Source organism: Typopeltis vanoorti, chromosome 18 (genome assembly GCF_054136105.1).
Source record: "Typopeltis vanoorti isolate ZY-2024b chromosome 18, IOZ_Tvanoo_1.0, whole genome shotgun sequence".
NCBI lineage: Eukaryota > Metazoa > Arthropoda > Arachnida > Uropygi > Thelyphonidae > Typopeltis > Typopeltis vanoorti.
This window is the reverse complement of record NC_143566.1, coordinates 52989397-53010925: the sequence shown is the minus strand read 5'-3', so window position 1 is coordinate 53010925 and position 21529 is coordinate 52989397. Positions and strand designations below refer to the sequence as shown.

The 21529-nt window shown below is 38.0% G+C and overlaps 1 protein-coding gene across 1 annotated transcript in view; it reads left to right on the top strand.

Annotated features, from left to right (window-relative positions):
• LOC150096673 (twitchin-like) overlaps positions 1-21529 on the top strand; it is a 2440784-nt gene that overhangs the window by 2229213 nt on the left and 190042 nt on the right. Inside the window, exons 122-123 of the mRNA XM_090408679.1 lie at positions 72-117; positions 13043-13190. Coding sequence (XP_090264805.1) covers positions 72-117; positions 13043-13190 — 194 coding nt within the window. The remainder of the gene's footprint in view (positions 1-71; positions 118-13042; positions 13191-21529) is intronic.

The following is a 21529-nucleotide window of genomic DNA, read 5'->3' as shown; positions in this document are numbered from 1 at the left end:
AGTACAATATAATCAAAGGAAGCTTAATTTTATGTACAAACAGTTCTTATTAGATTTTTTTTTTTTTGAAGCTGTACCAGTTGACATACCACAGATCAAATTGGAAGAACCTGTTAGGTAAGTATAATAGCTATTACAAAATACAGGATTCTAATAAGATTCATTATATTTTAGGTAACCATTTGTAATTCCTATAAAAGTGGTTATTTAGATAGATGACAACTTAATATAGTTTCCCATTGAAAATACTGCACATAAGCAATAAAATATATGGAGTTTAAATTGCATAGCTTTGCACTGATATGAAAATGTTTTGTCCCCACTTGCTAATGAATTATTGAGTAAGCAATCAAAATGTAATCACAAATGCATCCACTGAAATGTTTTTGTCAAGCTATCTTATTATTGTTATTATCAGACCTCCATAGAGTCAGATTAATTTGGGAAGTCTTCACTGCCATACAGAAAATTCATTGAACCATGCACTGTTTCAATGTTTCTACACTTACTATCCCTTGGGCAATGAATTCCAATTACTAACCACACACACTCTACTTATACCACTTTCAGGAATCTACCCCTCTCCCTCCATTCTATTCAAAATCTCTTCCACATTAACACAGTAAAACTCTCTCACCAATTTAGGTCTCGATTTTATTGCTCCTATCTCCTCTTATTCACCAGGCTCAGCAAATTGTGGCATTCCCTTAATCCAGTGGTTGCCAAAGTGGTCGATATAACATTGTTAGGGGTCTATTCGAGCTCAGGGGTCGATAGAAAAATATAAGACATCATTGTTTAGGTAATATTTAATTCGGTTAACTTGGATTACCTCCATCCTGAATGACAACGCAATTAAGAGTGAATCATGGGAACAGTGACATGAATAGGACTAAGATGGAGTAAGGTCGTGAAAATAGTTACTGAGGTCAATCAAGTAGGCCAAAATGATGTATTTACCAATAAACGGATGTCGGTGGTTCCTGCCAGCCGGCGCAGTGGGAGCGAGATTGCAACACGTGCGTGGTTCTTATTTACTGATACTTAAAAGTATTTGATCCCAGTCTCATTTTTGCACATCGACATACAAGTGAGTGTTAATGTTCTAAAATTCATCAACATACATATTATAATTCAATCATTATTCATTCACGAACTAAACTTCTCTATGTTGAAGAGTTGAGCAGCGCTGGTAGTAATACCAGTGATATTGATACCAGTAGTTTATTAATATCACTAGTAATACTAGTGATAGTAATAGTAGTAGTAATATAATAATATATACTATATTATACATACAATAAACACTGTAACTATAAAATAAACAATCTAAAAACTCACATAAGCATCTTTCTTTGCTTGTCCTATTATAATTGCATAACAGTAAAATAGAGGGGGGGGATCGATAAAAAGTCAAGAAACTCTTGAAGGGGTCGATGGTCAAAGAAGTTTGGCGACCCATGCCTTAATCTGTCCTCCTACTCAATATCCCAGTAAAATGACATCTCCTTAGTCACTTTTGAAAATGTTATTTGCTAGAAAAGTGATATGATACTGCATTAATACCGAATTTCTTAGAGGAACATGTGTGTTAGAGGCTGTTGGTGGTGATGATGGGCAGTAGATGCGTTAATGGTAGTTGTGTGTAGTACGGGAAATGGTTTAGATGTGTGTAGCAGAGTGGAATAGAGTACCCTCTTACAGTGAGCCCTTGGACTTCTTGGAGGTGTCATGTAATAATATTAAAAATATAAACACTAGCTTAGCACATGAAAAGATTAGACATAGCAGCAAAATGTAACGTCTCGAGATTTGGGATCCATCGATGGGAGGATGCATACTCAATTGGAGGAGCTGTACTGGAGGAGGTAGGGGAAACAAGAGATCTGGGGGTGATGATTGATAGAAAACTGAAATTCAGGGAGCATATTGCAAAGGTGGTGAGGGTAACTCAGAGGATTGCTGCAATACTGAGAAGGATGCTGACTTGCAGAGATAAAAGAGTTATCATTCCGTTGTATAAGGCCCTGATCAGACTACACTTAGACTATTGTTCTCAGATTTGGTCCCCAGGATTTGAAGGGGATAAATTGACTGTGGAAAGGGTACAGATGAAGATAACAAAGATGATTTCAGGACTGTACAATGTGAGTTATGAGAATCGACTGAGGGAATGTGGACTGCAGAGTTTGGTGGATAGAAGAAGGAGAGGTGATATGATTGAGACATTTAAACTGTTGAAAGGCAGTTACAGGTAGATATTGGAAAGTTCTTTCACTTGGTGGAACAGTAGGAAGGAACGATGACAAGGGGCCATCCCTGGAAGTTACGAAAGGAGGCTGTGCACAAGAGGGTGAGGAGTGGTTTCTTTGCGTGGAGGGTGGTTGAATCTTGGAATGCATTGCCTGAGAGAGAGTGGTTGGAGTGGGGACAGTTAATGGGTTCAAGGAGTAGTATGAGAGACTTTGTATTTCCTAAAAACGACCTCCCATGATGAGTCTTTTGACTCCATGGAGGCCTGGATAATAATAATAATAATTTCTCTGCTTGTTATGAGGGAATTTTAGAGACTGTAATAAGAAACAGTAAACCAACATTCAAAAGGTAATATCTGTCACCTCTCACATCTTGATGTTTCAATTAACATGCAGCTGTGAACATGAATTTGATTCACTGATATAAGAACCAGTAAACTCAACTCTTTCTCTCAGGGTTACATGGTGGTCAACATTCATTGTGTAGGATTCATGAAGACAAAAACACACTTGTTAGAGCAGTTACTTTATTATGCTAAGAAAAATAACATTGAGCAAAAATTTTAACTCTATATCAAGGTCATCATAAGGAATGCATACATATGAACTCTATATGTATTCCTGATTTATATATATGTATGTGTGTGTGAAAGAAAGAAGATAAGAGTAAAAAAAATTAAATTTGAACTAAATCAATTGCTGCTCTACAGTCCTGTTAACCTTAGGTCCTGTCCAGTTTTCTAGCATTGAGATTCAGTCATTTTATTTTATGCTGCAGATATCCAGACTCTTGGCACTGCTAATCCATTCTTGTTGAGGGTAGAATGATGAAATAGCATTTTTGAATTTTGAATTTTCTTTCAAACCATGTTTTGGAGTAACATAGGGACCTGCTGCCTTTCCATTTAATTCTGTAATACATTTGCAGTCCATGATCAGAGAAGCCTCTTTTACCATAATGAAGGAATTTAATGTGTTATTTGTTTCAAGCTTATTGGAATTATTATTATTATTCGTGCCGCATCCAAGGAGTCCGAAGACTCATCGCGGGAGGACACCTACTGTACAACTCTCCGTCTCCACCACTACACTGAACCTCTACTACCAATCATCTACATCAGCGCCATCTACTGCCCACCACCACCACAGCTAGTATTGTTTGTCTGTAAATTGTGCATGTTCTGAAGAGCCGATTTGTCTGTATGCAGGATGAAAAAACCCTGCTACTACCGTATGAGATCGGCTAACTCACCTTCGATTGAAAAAGTCCATATAAAGATTCCTCCAGTTATGACAAGACTCGAGCTTAGGCCTTTACCAATTGAAGGGCACAATATACCGTCGTTCTTCCAATTGCGCTATGTAGGAGCTATTGTTTCTCCTATGCAAGATAAGTTGCAGGTGAACTGGATTTTGTAAACACCCCAGGTGGGCAAAGTAAGGAAGTTTGGGACAAGCTAAGCATTCTTTTTAATTTTGTGAGAGGTTTAAAATGTTGCCTTATATTTATGCAGTGTCCTATTTATTTTTACTGATATTCCCCTAATGTAAAAAAGTATGGGGTTCACGGAAAATTCATCAAGAGGAAAAATCATCGCGGGGAAAAATCATTGCAAGGAAACTTCATCGCCTGGAAAATTCATCACAGAAAAATTAATCGACCGAATTATTCATCGCAGAAAAAAATTACTGAAAATGTTATTTGCTAGAAAATTGAAATGATACTACATTAATACCGATATATGAAAAATAAATGCAGGCCAAGATAAATTTCACAAAATATTTTATTATATATCTATAATAAAATATTTTATTATATATCTATGTATTAGTCCTTGCAGTTAGCCGAGTGGCTATGCACTTTGCAACCATATGCTTGGGAAATGAGTGTCCTGGTTCGATTCCCGTCACAGACGTGAGTAGCTTAGGATCTTTCTCAGACATAGCCAAGTTAGCTGGTCTTGGGTGTGGACTGCAAGGCTTTTTTCCCCAGCTTAACTGGGGTTTTTCCTCCTGCAACCAGCCTTGAGAACATAACACTCCTATAGACGTAGGATACACTGGGTGGGATAGGGTTAACTGTTAACTACCTATAACCTCATAATGGTTGCGGTTATAAGGAATTAAGGAATAGAAACTCTCGACACCGTAAAGGTAAAAGAGGGAAGATTAAGAAGATCTATGTATTGTTTATTTTAATTAGATTTTCATAATATTTTTATTCTTATACAGTGAAAATAATATTTTATTGATCGGTGAGTTCTATGTCTGTTTCATCTTAAAAAGGTATAAATATTCTTTGTTACTTTGATACTACAGGTTCTGTACTTCTTAAATATGGTGCTCTTTCTCCCTAACCATCCTATCCCAGTTTTGTAATAACGAATAATGTTCCACCTACAGAGCCTGTAGTAAAAAAGAATATTCATAACTTTATACAGAATAAAAAATTTCACAATGCTAAGTATAATCGAAATAATAAATAATACATAAAATATTTCTTCTTTTTTTTTTTTCATATATGGGAATGACATTAAATAAGATTTCGAATTTTCTTGTGAAGAATTTTCTCACAATTAATTGTCCAGACACGAAAGTATGGCTACGGCACTTTTGTAATTTTTTTTTTTATTGTAGCATTACTGTGAAGGATTTTGTTAACTTTTTTTTTTAAATTATAGTTTTCTTCATAAAGGTTTGGCTAATAATTTTGAATTCATTCTTTAACATCTACTCATCAGAGTAAATTGTTAGGACTCTATGTTAGAGGGGGTGCTGATGATCTCTAGTTTTTGTGTTGGATGGGATATGAATCTCTCTGTATGTATTGGCCTGTGTGTGTGTGTTGGTTTACAGTTGGCAAAGGAGTTATACTATAGCTTATCCCTCCATGTGAGGCATCTGATAATGGTGGAGGGGACCTCCCATTGATTGTACTTGCCCCTTTCATTCTTATTCTCTGTCTATGCTTTTTTCCCCTTATTCTTCAATCTAATTCTCCTGAGTCTTTATTACTATCCTGTCTTCCAGACCATCATCACGGGGGATCAAAGCCTTGCTGCCATGTTTGCCATGCAGTGCGATGAACATCCAGAAAGGGGGATCCTGATAGTGATGCACTATTTTTAGGCCTCTGCTTCAGCAAGATGGGCAATCCTGGATGGTATTCATCATCAATTGTAGTACTGCAATAAGGAAGGATTCAGGGTGTTAACAGTGGGTTACCTTTCCCAGTCTGGAGACAGATTCCAAGGCTTGTTGCGGTGCCCATATAGCATCCAGGGGTAGCTCTGGTATTCCACTCCTTGGGGTAGTCACTGCTTGTTGGAGAGTGGTCATCCATGTGTAGCTCCATGATGAAGAGCTGTGGTTCTGAAATAAAATCCTCCTGAGAATGAATACTTCTTCATTCTTGTTGAGGGCCCCTGATTGTTTATCAGGGGCCCTCAATAAGCCCCAACCAAGTTCAGAAACATATTATTAACTGAAAATCAAAGCAAGAAACAAAAAACATCAGAAACAACAATAAATATACCACTGTTCTAAATCTTGTACTCGACAGGTGAATGCCCAATCAGAAATATGTCACCCTTCTTCATCCAGGATGGTTTCGAAGGGTTGGCAGATCTCCAAAATCTTTAAAGAAACTGCATTCAAGAGATATCCTTATTGAATCAGCTACAGTTGTACAATCAGAAAAACTACTCCATGCAACATCCATCACCACAAAGCTTTAAACTTTTATAGAGGCATAATATCAGAGTGGGACCTCCTTGATGTTCCTGGTGAAGAGATATGTTCTGAATTCAATGACCAAGGAGTGACAGCCATAAGAAGAAAGTGATATGTAGGGATGGGCATCTGGTTCCCACTAGAAATATCATCCTTACCTTCAACAAACCAAAACGATCAACATCAGTCAAAGCAGAATACCTCAACTGTCCAATAAGGCTTTATGTATCCCAAAGTCCTTACAGTGCTTTAAATACCAAATATATGATCATTTTAAAAACTGCATGTCATGACTCTGCCACCTGCACCCAATTTGGCAGTAAAGATCATGAGAATAAAAGATATAAGAGCAAAACATTATGGTAGAGAGGATCCACCCAGTGATGGTACTGGCCCTTTTTCATTCTTATCCTTAGTCTATGCGTTTCTTCCCATAAAGTTTTCCTGAGTCTTTTTTTTACATTCCCATCTTCCAGACCACCATTACTGGGATCTAATGCTTTAGTTGCCATGTCTACCATGCATTGCAAACTGCGAGCATCCAGAATGGGGAGGGGGGGGAACCCTGGTAGTCTTTCACTACGTTTGCAAGACAGGCAGACCAGGATCATTCGACTAGTGGGCACTTGCTCGCAAGAGTCAAAGGTGCTGCAGTAAGTCTCCTTCCCCATGGTCTGGGGACAGGACTAAGGTTTGCTGTGGTGCTCATATAGCATCCAGGCATTCAACTTCCAAGCATAGTCATAGTTGCTGGTGAGTATGCATCCATTTTCTGCCCTGTGATAGGTGGGGAGCTCTGACACCGAGTCAAACTTCTCATGTGGAACACTTCATCAACAAGCCCCACTCAGGTACAGAAACCATAGAATCATGAACAGAAAAGCTAAGTAAGAAACAAAAAACATTAGAAGCTGCAACAAGTATACCACTGTTTCTAATGATACACGCAACATGTGGATGTCCAATTAGAAAAATGTCGCATTTCTTCATCCTGTATAGGAACTGAATTCAGGAGATATCCTTATTGAAATAGCTACAGTTGCACACTCAGAAAAATGGCTCCATGTAACATCAAGGGAATACCAATTACAATTTATCCCCACAAAACATTAAAGTTTTCTAGAGGTGTAATACCTGAGTGGGATCTCCTTAATGTTCTAGATGAAGAGGTTATGTTACAAACCAAGGAATACCAGCCATTAGAAGAATAGTGATACATAGGGATGGGGCATCTGATTCCCACTAAAGACATCATCCTTACATTTAGCAAACCAAAACCACCAATACCTGTCAAAGCAGGATATCTCAACTTTCCCATATGTTATTCTCAAACTGCCTGTTTTGGCTCTGCCATCTGTGCCCAATGTGGCAGCAAGAAACATGAAAACTAAGACTATAAGAGCAAAACACCAAAATGCTCTAACTGCAAGGGAGACCATCCGACATATACTCTTGAACATGCCAAAGGTGGAAGGAGATACAAAAGTTAAAAGCAGAGCAATGCATCACATACCAGAAGATGAAGATGCAGTATACCACAACAGTAGCAACAATATCTGCTAAACCCTCTTTATGCTGAGAAGGGCAACTGTAAAGAAAGTTTCAGTCAGGACATTGAAAAGGATGATAATCCCACCATCTCGCAACAACAACATTCCTGAAACCATTATAAAAAATTATGGAGACAACTACCATGTTAGAGCAAAACTTTAGTTTAACATAAACCAAAATGAACACTCAACATTTCGACCTTCATATCAAGGTCATCATCTGGAGCATATACAAAGATACAAAGAAACCAGCTGCACTACAATCTACATGGTTTGCTAAAGTTACTGACTAACTGTTACAACAATTATTGGCCTGACCAAAAAACCTTTACTACATCAAAGCTAGAGTCCTATTATTATCTATTAGGTTACAAAATTAAATTATATGTGTGTATGCTCCAGATGATGACCTTGATATGGAGGTCGAAACATTGAGTGTTCATTTTGGTTTATATTAAACTAAAGTTTTGCTCTAACATGTTAGTTGTTTCCATAATTTTTTTATAATGTATTCTGATCACCATGTAAGCATAAAAGAGAGAAACATTCCTGAAAGATAAGATTTGCTCACTATCTCCTTTTCAGTGAATGAAAGAGAGAAATCTTTATGGGCTCTCCTGAAGATATGCAAAAAAATGGTCCCACTACATGAAAATCCTCTTATTAAAAAATATTGGCACGTGCACCACAGAGAATCAAAGACATGCCTCCAGACATTTTATTAGATGACCCATCAACAGATAGCATGGATACCTCTTCAGGAAGATAAAACAATCAATATAAAAATAAAAAAAAAGAATATTCTTCCCATCAAGCAACTGATACCATTCCGCTGAACTCAGTATACTCCTCAGTTGGCTATCATTTCCTGCTTTGTAGTTCAGCATGTAACCTTTTCTGAATGGAACATTCATAAACTTAGTTACTTCCCAAGTGAGTACTGCATGGTCACTGTCACCAACCAGAGGCAGAATAGTTATGTCCTTAACTGAAACACCCTCTGACATTATAATCAAATCTAACACTGTTTGACCCCAACTTCTGTCACATGCTGCTTGAGGAAGTTATCTCGCAACAGCTCAATAAATTCAATTAATTTTTCACATGAGATTTTACAGCTACCTAATCAGTATTGGATAATTAAAGTCTCCCATCATATTACTCTTTTCACACCCATCATCTCTATTTGGTGATGAATTTCTTCACCACATCACACACCGATCCACTCATTCCAGATGGCTTCAAATTCACTGCCACATGAAATAATGTTACTAGTATTATAATCATAGGTCTTAACACTAACTGGATTCAAGTCATCCGATATTATTAACAGCACACCCCTCCTCTCCTATCCTGTCTATCCTTCCTAAATCATGAGGGATGATTTATATGGACAAAGGAAAATGGAAGTCATTTTAATGTTGCAAAGTAGGATTATGCATTTTGGATTGAAAAGATTGCCAGCTATGTACTATGCTGATGGAACTGTACTCCAAGAAATGGATGAATTTAGGGATTTTAAGTATGGATAGGTGGGTAGGTAGTTGAAGTTCAGTGGGTATATGCAGATGTGTTTAAAATATCTCACATGATTCCTGGTTATTGAAGAACACCCTAACAAGCAGAGATAAGTAGGTTATTATATCTCTTTATAATGTCCTTTATAATATGGTTGTTAATTGTGAACTATTGTGCACAAATCTTTCTACTTCTTCCTCATCTCCTGAGTTCCTTGGAGATGAGGAAGAAGTAGAAAGGATTGAGAGGCGAGTAACAAAGATAGTAGCAGGTCCATGGAATGCTCCTTATTAGGATAGAGTTGAAGATCTGTAGATCACAAAAACTGGTTGATAGATGGAAAAGGGGTGAATGACATACAAATATTTTTAGGTTTTTAATATATGGAGGAAAATTTTCAGTATTGATCTTGTGAGAAAATTGATAACTAGGATCATGAATGAAAGTATGACAGATGTGCATACAGTGGTTAGTGCTTGGCATAATGTTTATGGCCATGCTTGATGAGTCTACAGACTTTGGAGTTTGTCCATGCACTAATGAAATGAAATTATTTTGGATGGATGGATGAGTAACAATTAGTGTGATGAGTAGTGAGAAAAATTGATGCTTTCTGATATGTGGATAGAGTGAGAAGAATGGATGGATACTTTCTGGTAGATGTCAGTTTTTTTTTTTTTTTTTTTTTTTTTTTCCCTGAGACTATAGCATCCATGCCAGAAAAGAAATGGAGAGATGTAATAAGTGGTATACTGTAGAATTATTGGACTGCTACTGTTCATCTTATTGGTTACTGACCACATCCATGAAGATTTGAATAAGCTGGCAGAGTGGAAAGATAAGTAAGAGTTTGCTGCTTTAACATAACCAAGTGTGAGTATTTGCACAAAGGAGTACAAAGATTAATGCTATGTATGCTGCACTGAGTGTAATATTACTATGCACCAGGATTTAGGGATATGAGAGGCAACAAAGACTCGAGTCTTTGTTGACTGTCGAGGGTAAGGAACAGATTGCAAAGGTTGTAGAGACTATACAGTGCATATGGACAAGGAGGTAATATTCCTTTATACGGAGTCTTGATCAGAATGCACCTGGACAAATGTGTACAGATTTAGTCACATGGCATCTATGGTTAAGAGGAGACTTTGAAGAGGCTGCAGAGAGAGAGAGAGAGAGAGAGAGAGATGCATAACTAAGACAGAAGTAGTTTTAGTTATGAGGGCAAGTAAAGTAATACTGATTTTCATAGCGTGTCATAAGGCATGTTTGTTAATCAACACCACCCATGAGAAGCAGATGAACCATCATCAAAAGTTTCTTGAAGGAAAAACCTTTCTATAAACATTTATATTAGGTCCCTTAGATTCTGTTAAAACATTGTGGCCAGAAGCAGGAGAGCTAATATGGTAAGATATATTTAAATCGATATGTGAATTTTACCAGGTTATTCACATGGGTGTAGTGAGAGGAACAAGATGCATCTCTGGAAGTTGTGAAAGAAATGCATTTTCTATGAGGGTGTGCTGAAAAATATTCCCCACAAAGTATTATATACTTGTTACAATGTTGCTGCATCATTTGCAATCCTCTAAGAAAAAAGTCTTTCCTTGTTGCACAAACCAGTCCTCAGCTGCAGATATGATCTCATCATCGGTGGTAAATTATGTTCCTTTCAAATGTATCTTTATATTTGGGAATAGGAAATAATCAAATGGGACCAGGTCTGGCAAATCGAGTGGATGTGACACACATTGAAAGCCAAAGTTGTTTATTGTCTGTTGGATTTCATGAGCAGTGTGAGCAGGTGCATTGTCCCACAAAAGCAACATGCCTCTGCTCAGTTTCCCCATGGCATTTTGCCTTCAGTACCTCCTTCAATTTCTTCAAAGCTGTTGAACAAACTGCTGCTGTAACAGTTTCACCCTTTTTTAAGGTACTTGGTAAGGATTATACCATCCACATCCCAAAAGACAATGGCAAGAACCTTCCCTACTGACTTCTGGATTTGGAATTTCTTTGGCTGTGGAGAACCTTTGTGTCTCCACTCCACTGACTGTTGTTTGGTCTCTGGGTCATAGTGATGAAGCCAATTGCTCCAAATATTTGCACCTGATTTCTCAAAATGACCCCAAATCCCTTGAGATGACAGCACACATTTTCTCTTTTGGTCGGCATTCAAACATTTGGAGACTCACTTTGCTAAGAGATTTTGCATGTCCAGATGCTGGTGGATAATGATCCCAACTCATTCCCTGGATATCCCAGAATCTATGCAATGTATTCATCTATCATCAAGGATCATAGCATGCACTGCATAGATGTTTTCAGGTGTGATTACTGTGGAAGGTCTTCATGATCTGGAAGCATCTGTTGTCTTAGGATGCCCTATTTTAAACTTGCTCACCCATCTGGCAACTGTTGAATATGCTGCGGCACAATCCTCTAAAGTCTCACACAAAGTTTGAAGTTTGGTGAATCTCAGTTGTGGACTTTTCTTTCAGCAAAAAATTTGATGATGGCTCGCACCTCTGTGGCTTCGAATTTCTTCAAAACCTCTGACATGTCTTCTTATGTGTCCTAAAAGAAAAAGAAATTATTACAATTTGAGGAAACATGGTAGTTAAATCCTTTTAAGATATGTTCTTTCTTGAGGTTATATCAGTTGCTTTAATATCATTTTTGTTCTACGTGTTTATCAGAAATTTTCACCCCCCCCCACCCTACACAGAATGTAATACATTGTCATAGAATGTTGTCAGTGTGGATTTATGATTCATTCTCTTAACTGTTAAAACTTTAATAACTAATACTTCAAAATAGGAAACAAATCGCTGTCTTTTAATAATTATGTATTTATAGCACCTTGTAATTTGCTATAAATTCTAATAGACTTATTTTATACCCAGTCAATGTACAGGGTGTCCCATAAGTTCCTAGATATTTCAATAATTCATAAAAATTAGAAAAATTGATATATTAGAGTGCAGCTTGCATGAAAGTGAATCGCAAGGAGAGGGATTTTTTTTTGGCAGGGAGAAAAAATTTACTTTAAATTTTTACCAATAGAGGATGCTGTACCACATGTGTCATTTGCAAATATGTGTAAATGAGAGTTCTATAAAATGCAGGATGTATTGCTGACAGCTCATAATGAATGCATGCAAATTCCCACTCACTGGGGGTGAACAGAATTGTTTTTGTGAAACGAAAAATTTGTTGCTGTGATGCTTACTTTGGTGGATAAGATATAGTGAAGTTGTCTTACGCAAGTCAGGAATCGGTAGCGGAAGTTTTACGAAAGTTTCAAACACAGAAAAGAATGAAGAAATGACAAGGTTCTGTCACTCCTGCCAGAATACAGTCTCTAATACGACGTTTCGAGAAAACTGGAAATTTGTCAGATCACCCTTGAACAATCAGACCATTGATATCCAAAGCCCATACCAGTGTTGTGGTATCGCAAATGAATGCCCTAGTGGCACAATCAACAAACAGTGTATGCAGTGCACGGAACAAGAATCACAGGCACAGCGCAAATGTCACTATTCTGCATCCTTCATGGTTCGTAATCATCACCCCACCAAAGTAAGCATCACAGCAACAAATTTTTCTTTTCACAAAAACAATTCTGTTCATCCCCAATGACTGGGAATTTGCATGCATTCATTGTGAGTTGTCAGCAGTACACCCTGCATTTATAGAACTCTCATTTGCACATATTTGCAAATGATGCATGTGGTACAACGCCCTCTATCAGTGAAAGTTGCAAGTAACTTTTTTCTCCCCGCCACTCTAATATAACAATTTTTCTAATTTTTATGAATTATTGAAATATCTAGGAACTTATGGGACACCTTTGTGTGTGTGTGTGTGTGTGTGTGTGTGTGTGTGTGTGTGTGTGTGTGTGTGTGTGTGTGTGTGTGTGTGTGTGTGTGTGTGTATTTATATTGATATAGTGATACCTAATTGGAATGTTTATTATAGGAAAAGGCAGGAACCTCTATCCTACCAGATCTGGGAAGAACCAAAAGACTGTGCTCCCTGTTTCACATTCCTCCTTCGTCCTCGTATTATCCAAGCAGGCATAGGAGTTAAATTACTCTGCTGTTTGTCTGGCAAGCCTATACCAGAGGTATATTCTATGTATTTCATTCTATGCAATATTGTGACTCATAAGTATCATTTTAAACAGCAGCTTCATTAATGAATGTTTTTTTAGATTGAACTTTGGGATAGATGTTTTCAACAATGTATTGTATCTTTGCAACTTCCATGTTACTCTCATTTCTTTCAGCGTATGTGTGTGTTTTTATTATCAGTGCTGTTAATTAAAACATACACACACACACACCTTGCCTATTTTGTCACTCACTTATAGATGTCCTTCTATTTACAAGGCTTTGAAGTTGACATTACCTCAATTTGCAATCTGACCTTGCCTGTGGATAATATTAAAGTATTACCATATTAACAAAATATGGATTCAAATCCTGCTTATTTTATGTGAAAAAGTTGAAAACCATTCTTGAAGAAGTGAAACATAAGTAGATATAATTAAAAAAGAAAAACAGTAAGGGAAAATTTCAAAAGTCTTTCATCGTTATTTTTCCTTTTAGTTGCAAACCTTATACTACATTAAAACTCTATGTAGTCTAAGGATTATAACATTATTATTATATCATCACACCTCCATAAAATCAAAAGATGCTTTGCAGGAGGTCCGTCCATATTTATGCAAAAGATCACTGAACCATGCCTTAAACTGATTCACAGTTTACACACTCCTCACTCTCTTGGGAAATGCATAAAACCACCAAGTGTTCTCCATAAACTCCTTGTTCATGCCCTATCCTTGTCTTTCTCTCTCTACTCAATGAAAAATCACCTCCATGTTAATTCTGTCACTCACTTATAGATGTCCTTCTATTCACAAGGCTTTGAAATTGACATTACCTCAATTTGTATTCATATCTCACAGTCTGACATTGACTGAGTGGATATTGGACCTTCTCTAAGATATCTTCATTCCCTTGAAAATCATTCAATCAGATATGTATATATTAATGTCTGCATGCAGCCTGATCCAGCCCTTATATAAGGGAACCATAACTCTTTGCCTCTGCCTTTTATCATAGTCATAATCCATTGCAATGATCTCTCAATTTTAGCAATGTGTCCCCTAAACTGTTCAAGTCTCTGTCCATCACCACTCCCAGATCACTCATCTCTTCCATCCTCTTCAAATTTTCTCCATCATCTGTATACTCTGAAAATTGACTACCAAATTTCAAGACCTTACACTTTGCAAAATGAATCTGATATACTGATTGAGCAGGCAAGTGAAAGCTCTACTCACTTTCCCACTCACACCTTACACGAAAGGTGTAACATCCGGTCCTAATAGCTCTTTCCACCTTTTGCATCATCTGTATATCTCCAGTTAAATATTTCCTGAGAGCATTAACATACAAGTTAAACAATAATGGTCCCAAAACAGACCTCCCTCTGACACACCACTGGTGACTTTCCTATTTTTTAGGATATCACTCCTCCTTACATAATTTGCTGATACCTATCCAACTCACCAGTTTTCTATCCAATGCCATCCTTTCCAGTTTAGTTCCCAGCTTGTCATATATCAATCTATCAAATCCAAATATATTACTGTATATCTTCTTCTTCTCTCTTCCATCATCTATATGGATAATGATGAGGCCGAATGAACTCTTTCCACTTCTGTCTGTCCCGGGAGAGTCCGAACAATTCTGTCCAGTTTGGTGTCGCTTGTTGTGATTTGGTTTTCAGGTCCTCTTTTATTTTGTCTATCCATCTAATTCTGGGCTGTCCTATGGATCTTTTACCTTCCATCGTTGTATTCAGTGCTTTAGATGGTAGTCTTTCTGTTCCCATTCTGGTCACATGGCCAAACCATTGCAGTCTTCTTTCTTGGATTTTGTCTATTATTGTTATTTCTTGTTTTAGTCATTTCCTTATGTCTTTGTTTCTTAGTCGATCCAGCAGAGATACTCCAAGTAATCTTCTTAGCCAACCCATTTCAGTAACTAATAATTTTTTATCTTCAGCCTTTTTGAGATTCCAGCATTCATTTCCATAGAGGAGTATTGGGAGGACCACTGTTTCATAGATTCTTACTTTTGTTACTTGATGTCTCTTGACTTCCATATTTTATTAAGTTGTCCAAAAGTTTTGGATGCTTGACTGATTCTTCTGTTTATACCTTTTATAATTTCACCATTGTACTCAATAACTCCTCCAAGGTAGGTGAAGTTTTCTACCTGCTCTAGATTCTTACTATCAATTTCAATTTTCAGATTGGTGCTTCTTTTTCCTATTTGCATAATTTTTGTTTTGTCTATATTTATGTTTAATCCAGATTTTATACACTCCTCTTTTATTTTATCAGAAATTCACTGTAGATTTTCTTCTGTGCTTGCAAGTAAAGCAATGTCGTCTGCAAATTTTAAAATTGCCACATTTTTCCCATATATTTTGATTCCGGAGTCTTCATTGTTTAAGGCCTTATTGGTTGCTTCTTCCAGCGTAAGATTGAACAGGTCTGGTGACAGATTGCATCCCTGTCTTTCTCTGCTCTCTCTATGTGGAACCAGTTGGTTAAAGTGTCCTCCATTCATACTGCACTTTCAGATTTCATTACTGTATTTATATATATATTATATATTACTGTATATGCACATCCTTTATCCAGTGAATATGTCCTTGTTGTAGTACATAAGAAGAATACTAAAACTCCCCCCTCCCCCCCGCCTTTAACAAACTCATGCCAACTATCAAATAGAGTACTGCTGCTATTATCAACCCATTTCTGAATCCTAGCCCTCACGAATCTCTCCAACACCTTAATCACAACTTCAAATACATAGACTGGTCTATAATTTGTAGCCTCACATCCTATCCCCCCCCTACCCTCTGTGAAGTGAAACGATTTTACTTTCATTCCACTCACTTCCTTGGGACTTGCACTGTTGCAATACTCATGTTAAACAGGTATGCCAAGGATGCCGTTAACTCCCTTGAACATTCTTCAAGACACGGGATGATATTTTGTTAACTCCCACTGCCTTATTAACATTCCTCATATACCTATGAAAATTAATCATACCTATGAAAATTAATCATTATGCCATTATGATTGCTTTTCATATTTTTAAAAGTTAAGGAGGAGTTTGTTATTCAGATAAAATACATCAAAATGATAGTTTCATATGCTATGTTGGAGACTGGAAGGTCTATATGTTAGATGTAACTCACCAGATATCTCAATCATATTACTGTTATTTTATAATATCTCCATGGAGTCCAGAGACTCATAGTAGGAGACCCAAAACCTATTAAACTCATTCTCATTCACTCTTAGGATGCTTACAAATAATTCTGGCAATTTATTCAACTCATTCACTATTCTCACACAAAATATGTCATCCTGCATTCCAGTACCATAAATGCGTTATGCTATATGTAACTTTTCAACCCGAAGTGCATAATTTTACATTTTGCAACATTAAATTGACCATTATTATCCTTTTCCCACAATGCCAATTTATTTAAATCATAATGTGGGATAGCTACATTTTACCTTTATCAACTATCCCAAGTTTTGCATCATCAGCAGCAAACAACTGAATATTCCCCCTTAAATCTTTACTTATATCATTGATATACAAATTAAAGGGTGGTGGCTTGAATACAGAACCCTGAGATACTCCACTAGTCAACCTTATTCTCCTAAATTCCACTTCACCATATGGTACTCTTTGGAGCGATAGAGAGAGAAAATGTCGGAATGCAAGATTTAATGAAACAGTCATTGGATATGAAAAATGAAATCAGCAATTGGAGTGATGTTAGACATCTAGTGGAAATTAATGAAAGTGTGCAAGAGAACAAAATGATATACTATGATAGCAGCATATGGAGATTTCATAATTAGAGGGATAGTTACTGAGAGAATCGATAAAGTCTGCTATCCAGGTGAGAGAATGAGTAGAAAAATTAAGGCGTTGGATATGAGGAAGAAACAAGTAAGATGATTAGTCGTGGCTGTAGGGACGAATGATCTAAGTGGGCATAAGAAGGATGCGAGGAAAAATATCAGGAGACTGTTGAGAAGAATGAAAGATAACAGTGTAGTAGGAAAGGTTGTCAGTGTGTTTTCGAGGTATGACGATGAAGAGTTGCGAAAGAGAGCAAAATCATGAATGATATACTAGCAGAGCTGTGTGAGGAGAAGAGAGTGAAGTTTGTAGATGTATGGCACATGTTTGAGGGAAGAATGAAATTATATAGCCATGATGGGTGCATTTAAATGGCTTCGGAGTGAGTGTACTGGATGAAAGTACAGTGTGTGATACATGCAAGAGAAAAGAAGAAAGAGATGAAGGGAAAAATCAGGAGAGTGGTAATGAAGAGACAGAAGTGCTTGACAGTGGAAACAGTAGTAGTGTGAGAGATGAAGAGAGAATGGGAATGCAAGAGGAAATGAAGGGGAAGCTCAGGTGGATGGGAAGACATGGCATAGGGAGAGTGGATGTTGAAAGCGGCAATCAGTGTGTGTATGAACAGGGAGTATATTGTGATGTGGTGGGGAAAGTTGAGACTGAGCAGGTATTGTGGCAAGTAATGATAAAAGTAATTGGGCAGGTGTGGTGGGTAAATCACAACCAACACATGGCTGGGATAGGACTGGCTATAGACCTACAAATGAATTGCTGTGTTTGTTTATAAATGCCAGAAGTATCAGAAATAAGGGGGTTGAAATTCTTTCAGTGACTGAGGTTATTTAACCCAAAGTCATTTGGAGTAAGTGAAACATGGTTGAATTATTATTATTATGAACATTTGACCTCCATGGAGTCAGACTCATCATGGGAGGTACTCACTATTGCATACAATGAGCATCCACCCGCGTCTTAAACTGATTCAATGTGTCAATATCCACAATACACTCATGCATTGCACTCACCAACCACCATCCATGCAAAGAACCTGCTTCTCACTCCTTACTCAGTTATACAGTTTCCAGCAATAGCCTCTTATTCAACTCCCCTCTCCCATTCTATGAAAAATCTCTTCCATGTCTACCTGATAACAACCCCTGACCAGCTTATACAGGGTGTTCAGGATAAATTTGACAGTTTCGTAAGGAAAAAGAAAATCTTCTTTGTATCTATTAAATTTAATGAATTGACAAAAAAACATTACAGGCAGAGTTAATTACAATACTATCAACAAGATTTACTCAAAATAACCACCATTAGCATCGATCACAGCTTCAATTCTGCTTCGGAACCTCGAACAAGCTGATGCTACAGTCTCCCTGGGAAGGGCCGCAAAAACTGTTTTAATTTTATCCATTAACTGGGCTTTTGTATTACTGGAAGTGCGATTGGTGTCTTTTTCAACTGCGCCCCATACAAAATAATCCATGGGGTTAAGGTCTGGGGAGTTTGGAGGCCAAACATTTGGACTGGTAAGTCGTAGAAATTTTCAGACAACCATTTTTGACTTTTCCCAGAGGTGTGGCAAGGGGCCGAATCCTGCTGCCATACATACGGCCTACCATTGGCTACCCTTGTTATCCAGGGCTTGACTACAGTTAGCAACTCCACGAACAAAGCCCGAATTCCAATGCCAGGGTTCTTCAACACCTGTTCCTGCAGATTTGCGAGGAATTCTGCTGTACGAACGCAATCAGATCGTCTACTAGGGATCTTTCTTCTTGCTACATTCTCGTAGTCACCATTGCAAGTCTCTAGTTCATGCCTGATTGTTTTTACTGTATTCAGGGAGCATTGGGCAGCAGTCGTAATATCCTTATTTTGATGGCGGGCACAAATCATCATGATACAAGTTATTCTCTTCCATGATTCAGGTGGGTTCCAGCTATCCATCCTTTCTGACATCTTGTATATGAATGAAGAAGGGTCCAAACTTTTAAATGAAGAGAAGTGTGTGTTAATACATGTAACTTACGGAAAAATATAATTAATTATAAATATGTCAAATTTATCCCGAACACCCTGTATGTCTCAATCATATCCCCCCTTCCTCCTATTCATGAGGCTCTGCAACTTACATTCTCTCAATCTGTCCTCGTCTCCACATTCCAAAGACCACTGACTATCTTTATGAATCTTCTCTCCACCCTTTTTAACATATCTTCGTCACCATGAAAACCCAGCAACCAAATCTGTACACTATAATCCATATGAAGCCTGATCAAGGCCTTATACAATGGAATCATTCTATAAGGCCTTGATCAGGGTTCAACCACCATGGTTTCCATGGTTCAACCACTATCTATTTCTGCATGTCAGGGTTCTCTGCATCATTGCCATTATTCAATGTGATATCTTCACAACTTGTGCAATGTGGCCCCTGAATTTCAGGTCCTTGTCCACCATCACTCCAAGATCTCTCATTCCCTCTACTTCCTTTAAAGTTTCCCTACCAAGTGCATACTTTGCATCCCATTGTTGCTTACCAAATCTCAAAACCTTACACTTGGCAACATTCAACTGATAGTTCCACTTACCTGCCCATTCATGCAATCTATTCACGTCCTCTTGTAAAGCATTAACATCGGTCTGACTGTGCATTCCTCTCCCCAGTTTTGCATTATCTCCAAACAGCTGGATATCACTAGTTAAAAATACAAACTGAACAACAATGGCCCCAAAACTGGCCCCTGCAGCACACCACTAGTTACCTTTCTCTTTCGGGATACTGCACCCCATATTATTATTATTATTCAGACCTCCATGGAGTCAAAAGACTCTTTATGGGAGTTCCTTTCTAAGAAACACAAGTCTATCAAGACTCATTGAGGGAGCTCCCTCCTAGGGAACACAAAGTCTATCATACCACTCCTTAAATGCATTGACTGTTCTCGCTCTCACCACTCTATCAGGCAATGCATTCCGTGGTTCAACCACCCTTAATGCAAAGAAACCACTCCACACCCTCTTGCTCACAGTTTCCTTTTGTAACTTCCAGGGAGGGCCCCCTTGTCATGACTCCTTCCCGTTGTTCAACCAAGCGAAAAAACTCTCCAGTGTCAACCCTGTAACCACCTCTCAACAGTTTAAAAGTCTCAATCATATCACCTCTCCTTCTTTTATCCACCAAACTCTGCAGTCCACACTCCCTCAGCCGATCCTCATAACTAACATCGTACAGTCCCAACACCATCTTTGTTATCTGCCTTTGTACCCTTTCCACAGTTAATTTATCCCCTTCAAATCCTGGGGACCAGATCTGAGAACAGCAGTCTAAGTGTGGTCTGATCAGGGGCTTATACAACGGAATGATAACCATTTTATCTCTGCAGGTCAGTGTCCTTCTCATTATTGCAGCAATTCTCTGTGTTACCTTCACTACCTTTGCAATATGTCCCCTAAATTTCAGGTTTCTATCAATCATCAACCCCAGATCTCATCTCCCCTACTTCCTCCAATACAGTTCCTCCAATCAAGTGTGCAGCCTCCTATCAATGTTTCCCAAACCGGAAGACCTTACATTTTGCTGCATTAAACTGACACTCCCATTCATTTGCCCATTTATCTAGCTTATTCAAATCCTCTTGCAGGGCTACTACATCTGCAATATTACTAATAACCCTTCCCAGTTTCACATCATCTGCAAACAACCGAATATCCCCTTGCAATCCACGGACAATGTCATTGATGAAAAGGTTAAACAATATAAGTCCCTGTACTGAGCCCTGTGGGACCCCACTTGTAACCTTCTACCACTTTGATATTGCTCCACCATACACAACTCTCTGATACCTATCAGACAGCCAATCCTGAATCCAGTTGACCAATCTGACATCCAGACCCATGTGCTGCAACTTGAATATTGGCTTATCATGTGGCACCCTGTCAAATGCCTTTGCTAAATCTAGGAAAATGGCAGTATATGCCTTTCCCTCATCTAATGCCCTTGTAACTTTATCATAAAAGGCTAGCATATTGCTAAAACAAGAGTGCCCCTTCACAAATCCATGTTGACTCTCACAGATAACATTACAGTCATCTGCCCAATGCTGTATACAATCCCTCACTACTTTCTCTAAGATCTTACCAACTACTGATGACACACAAACCGGCCTATAATTAGACACTTGCAGTCTGCTACCCCCCTTATGCAATGGCACTATCTTACCCTTCTTCCATTCCATGGGCACTTTTCCCACAGCCAGACTTTCATTGAAAAGCCAGGTCAAAGGCTGTCAGTTCATTAGCACATTCTCTCAAAACTCGTGGTGAAATACCATCCAGTCCCACAGCTTTACTAACATCCAGAGTACTCAGTATGTACCCATATACAACTTTCTGATACTTATCTAACAGCCAGTCACTGATCCAACACAGAAATCTGTTATCCAATCCCATCTGTTTCAATTTATTTAAGAGCTTGTCATGTAGCAGT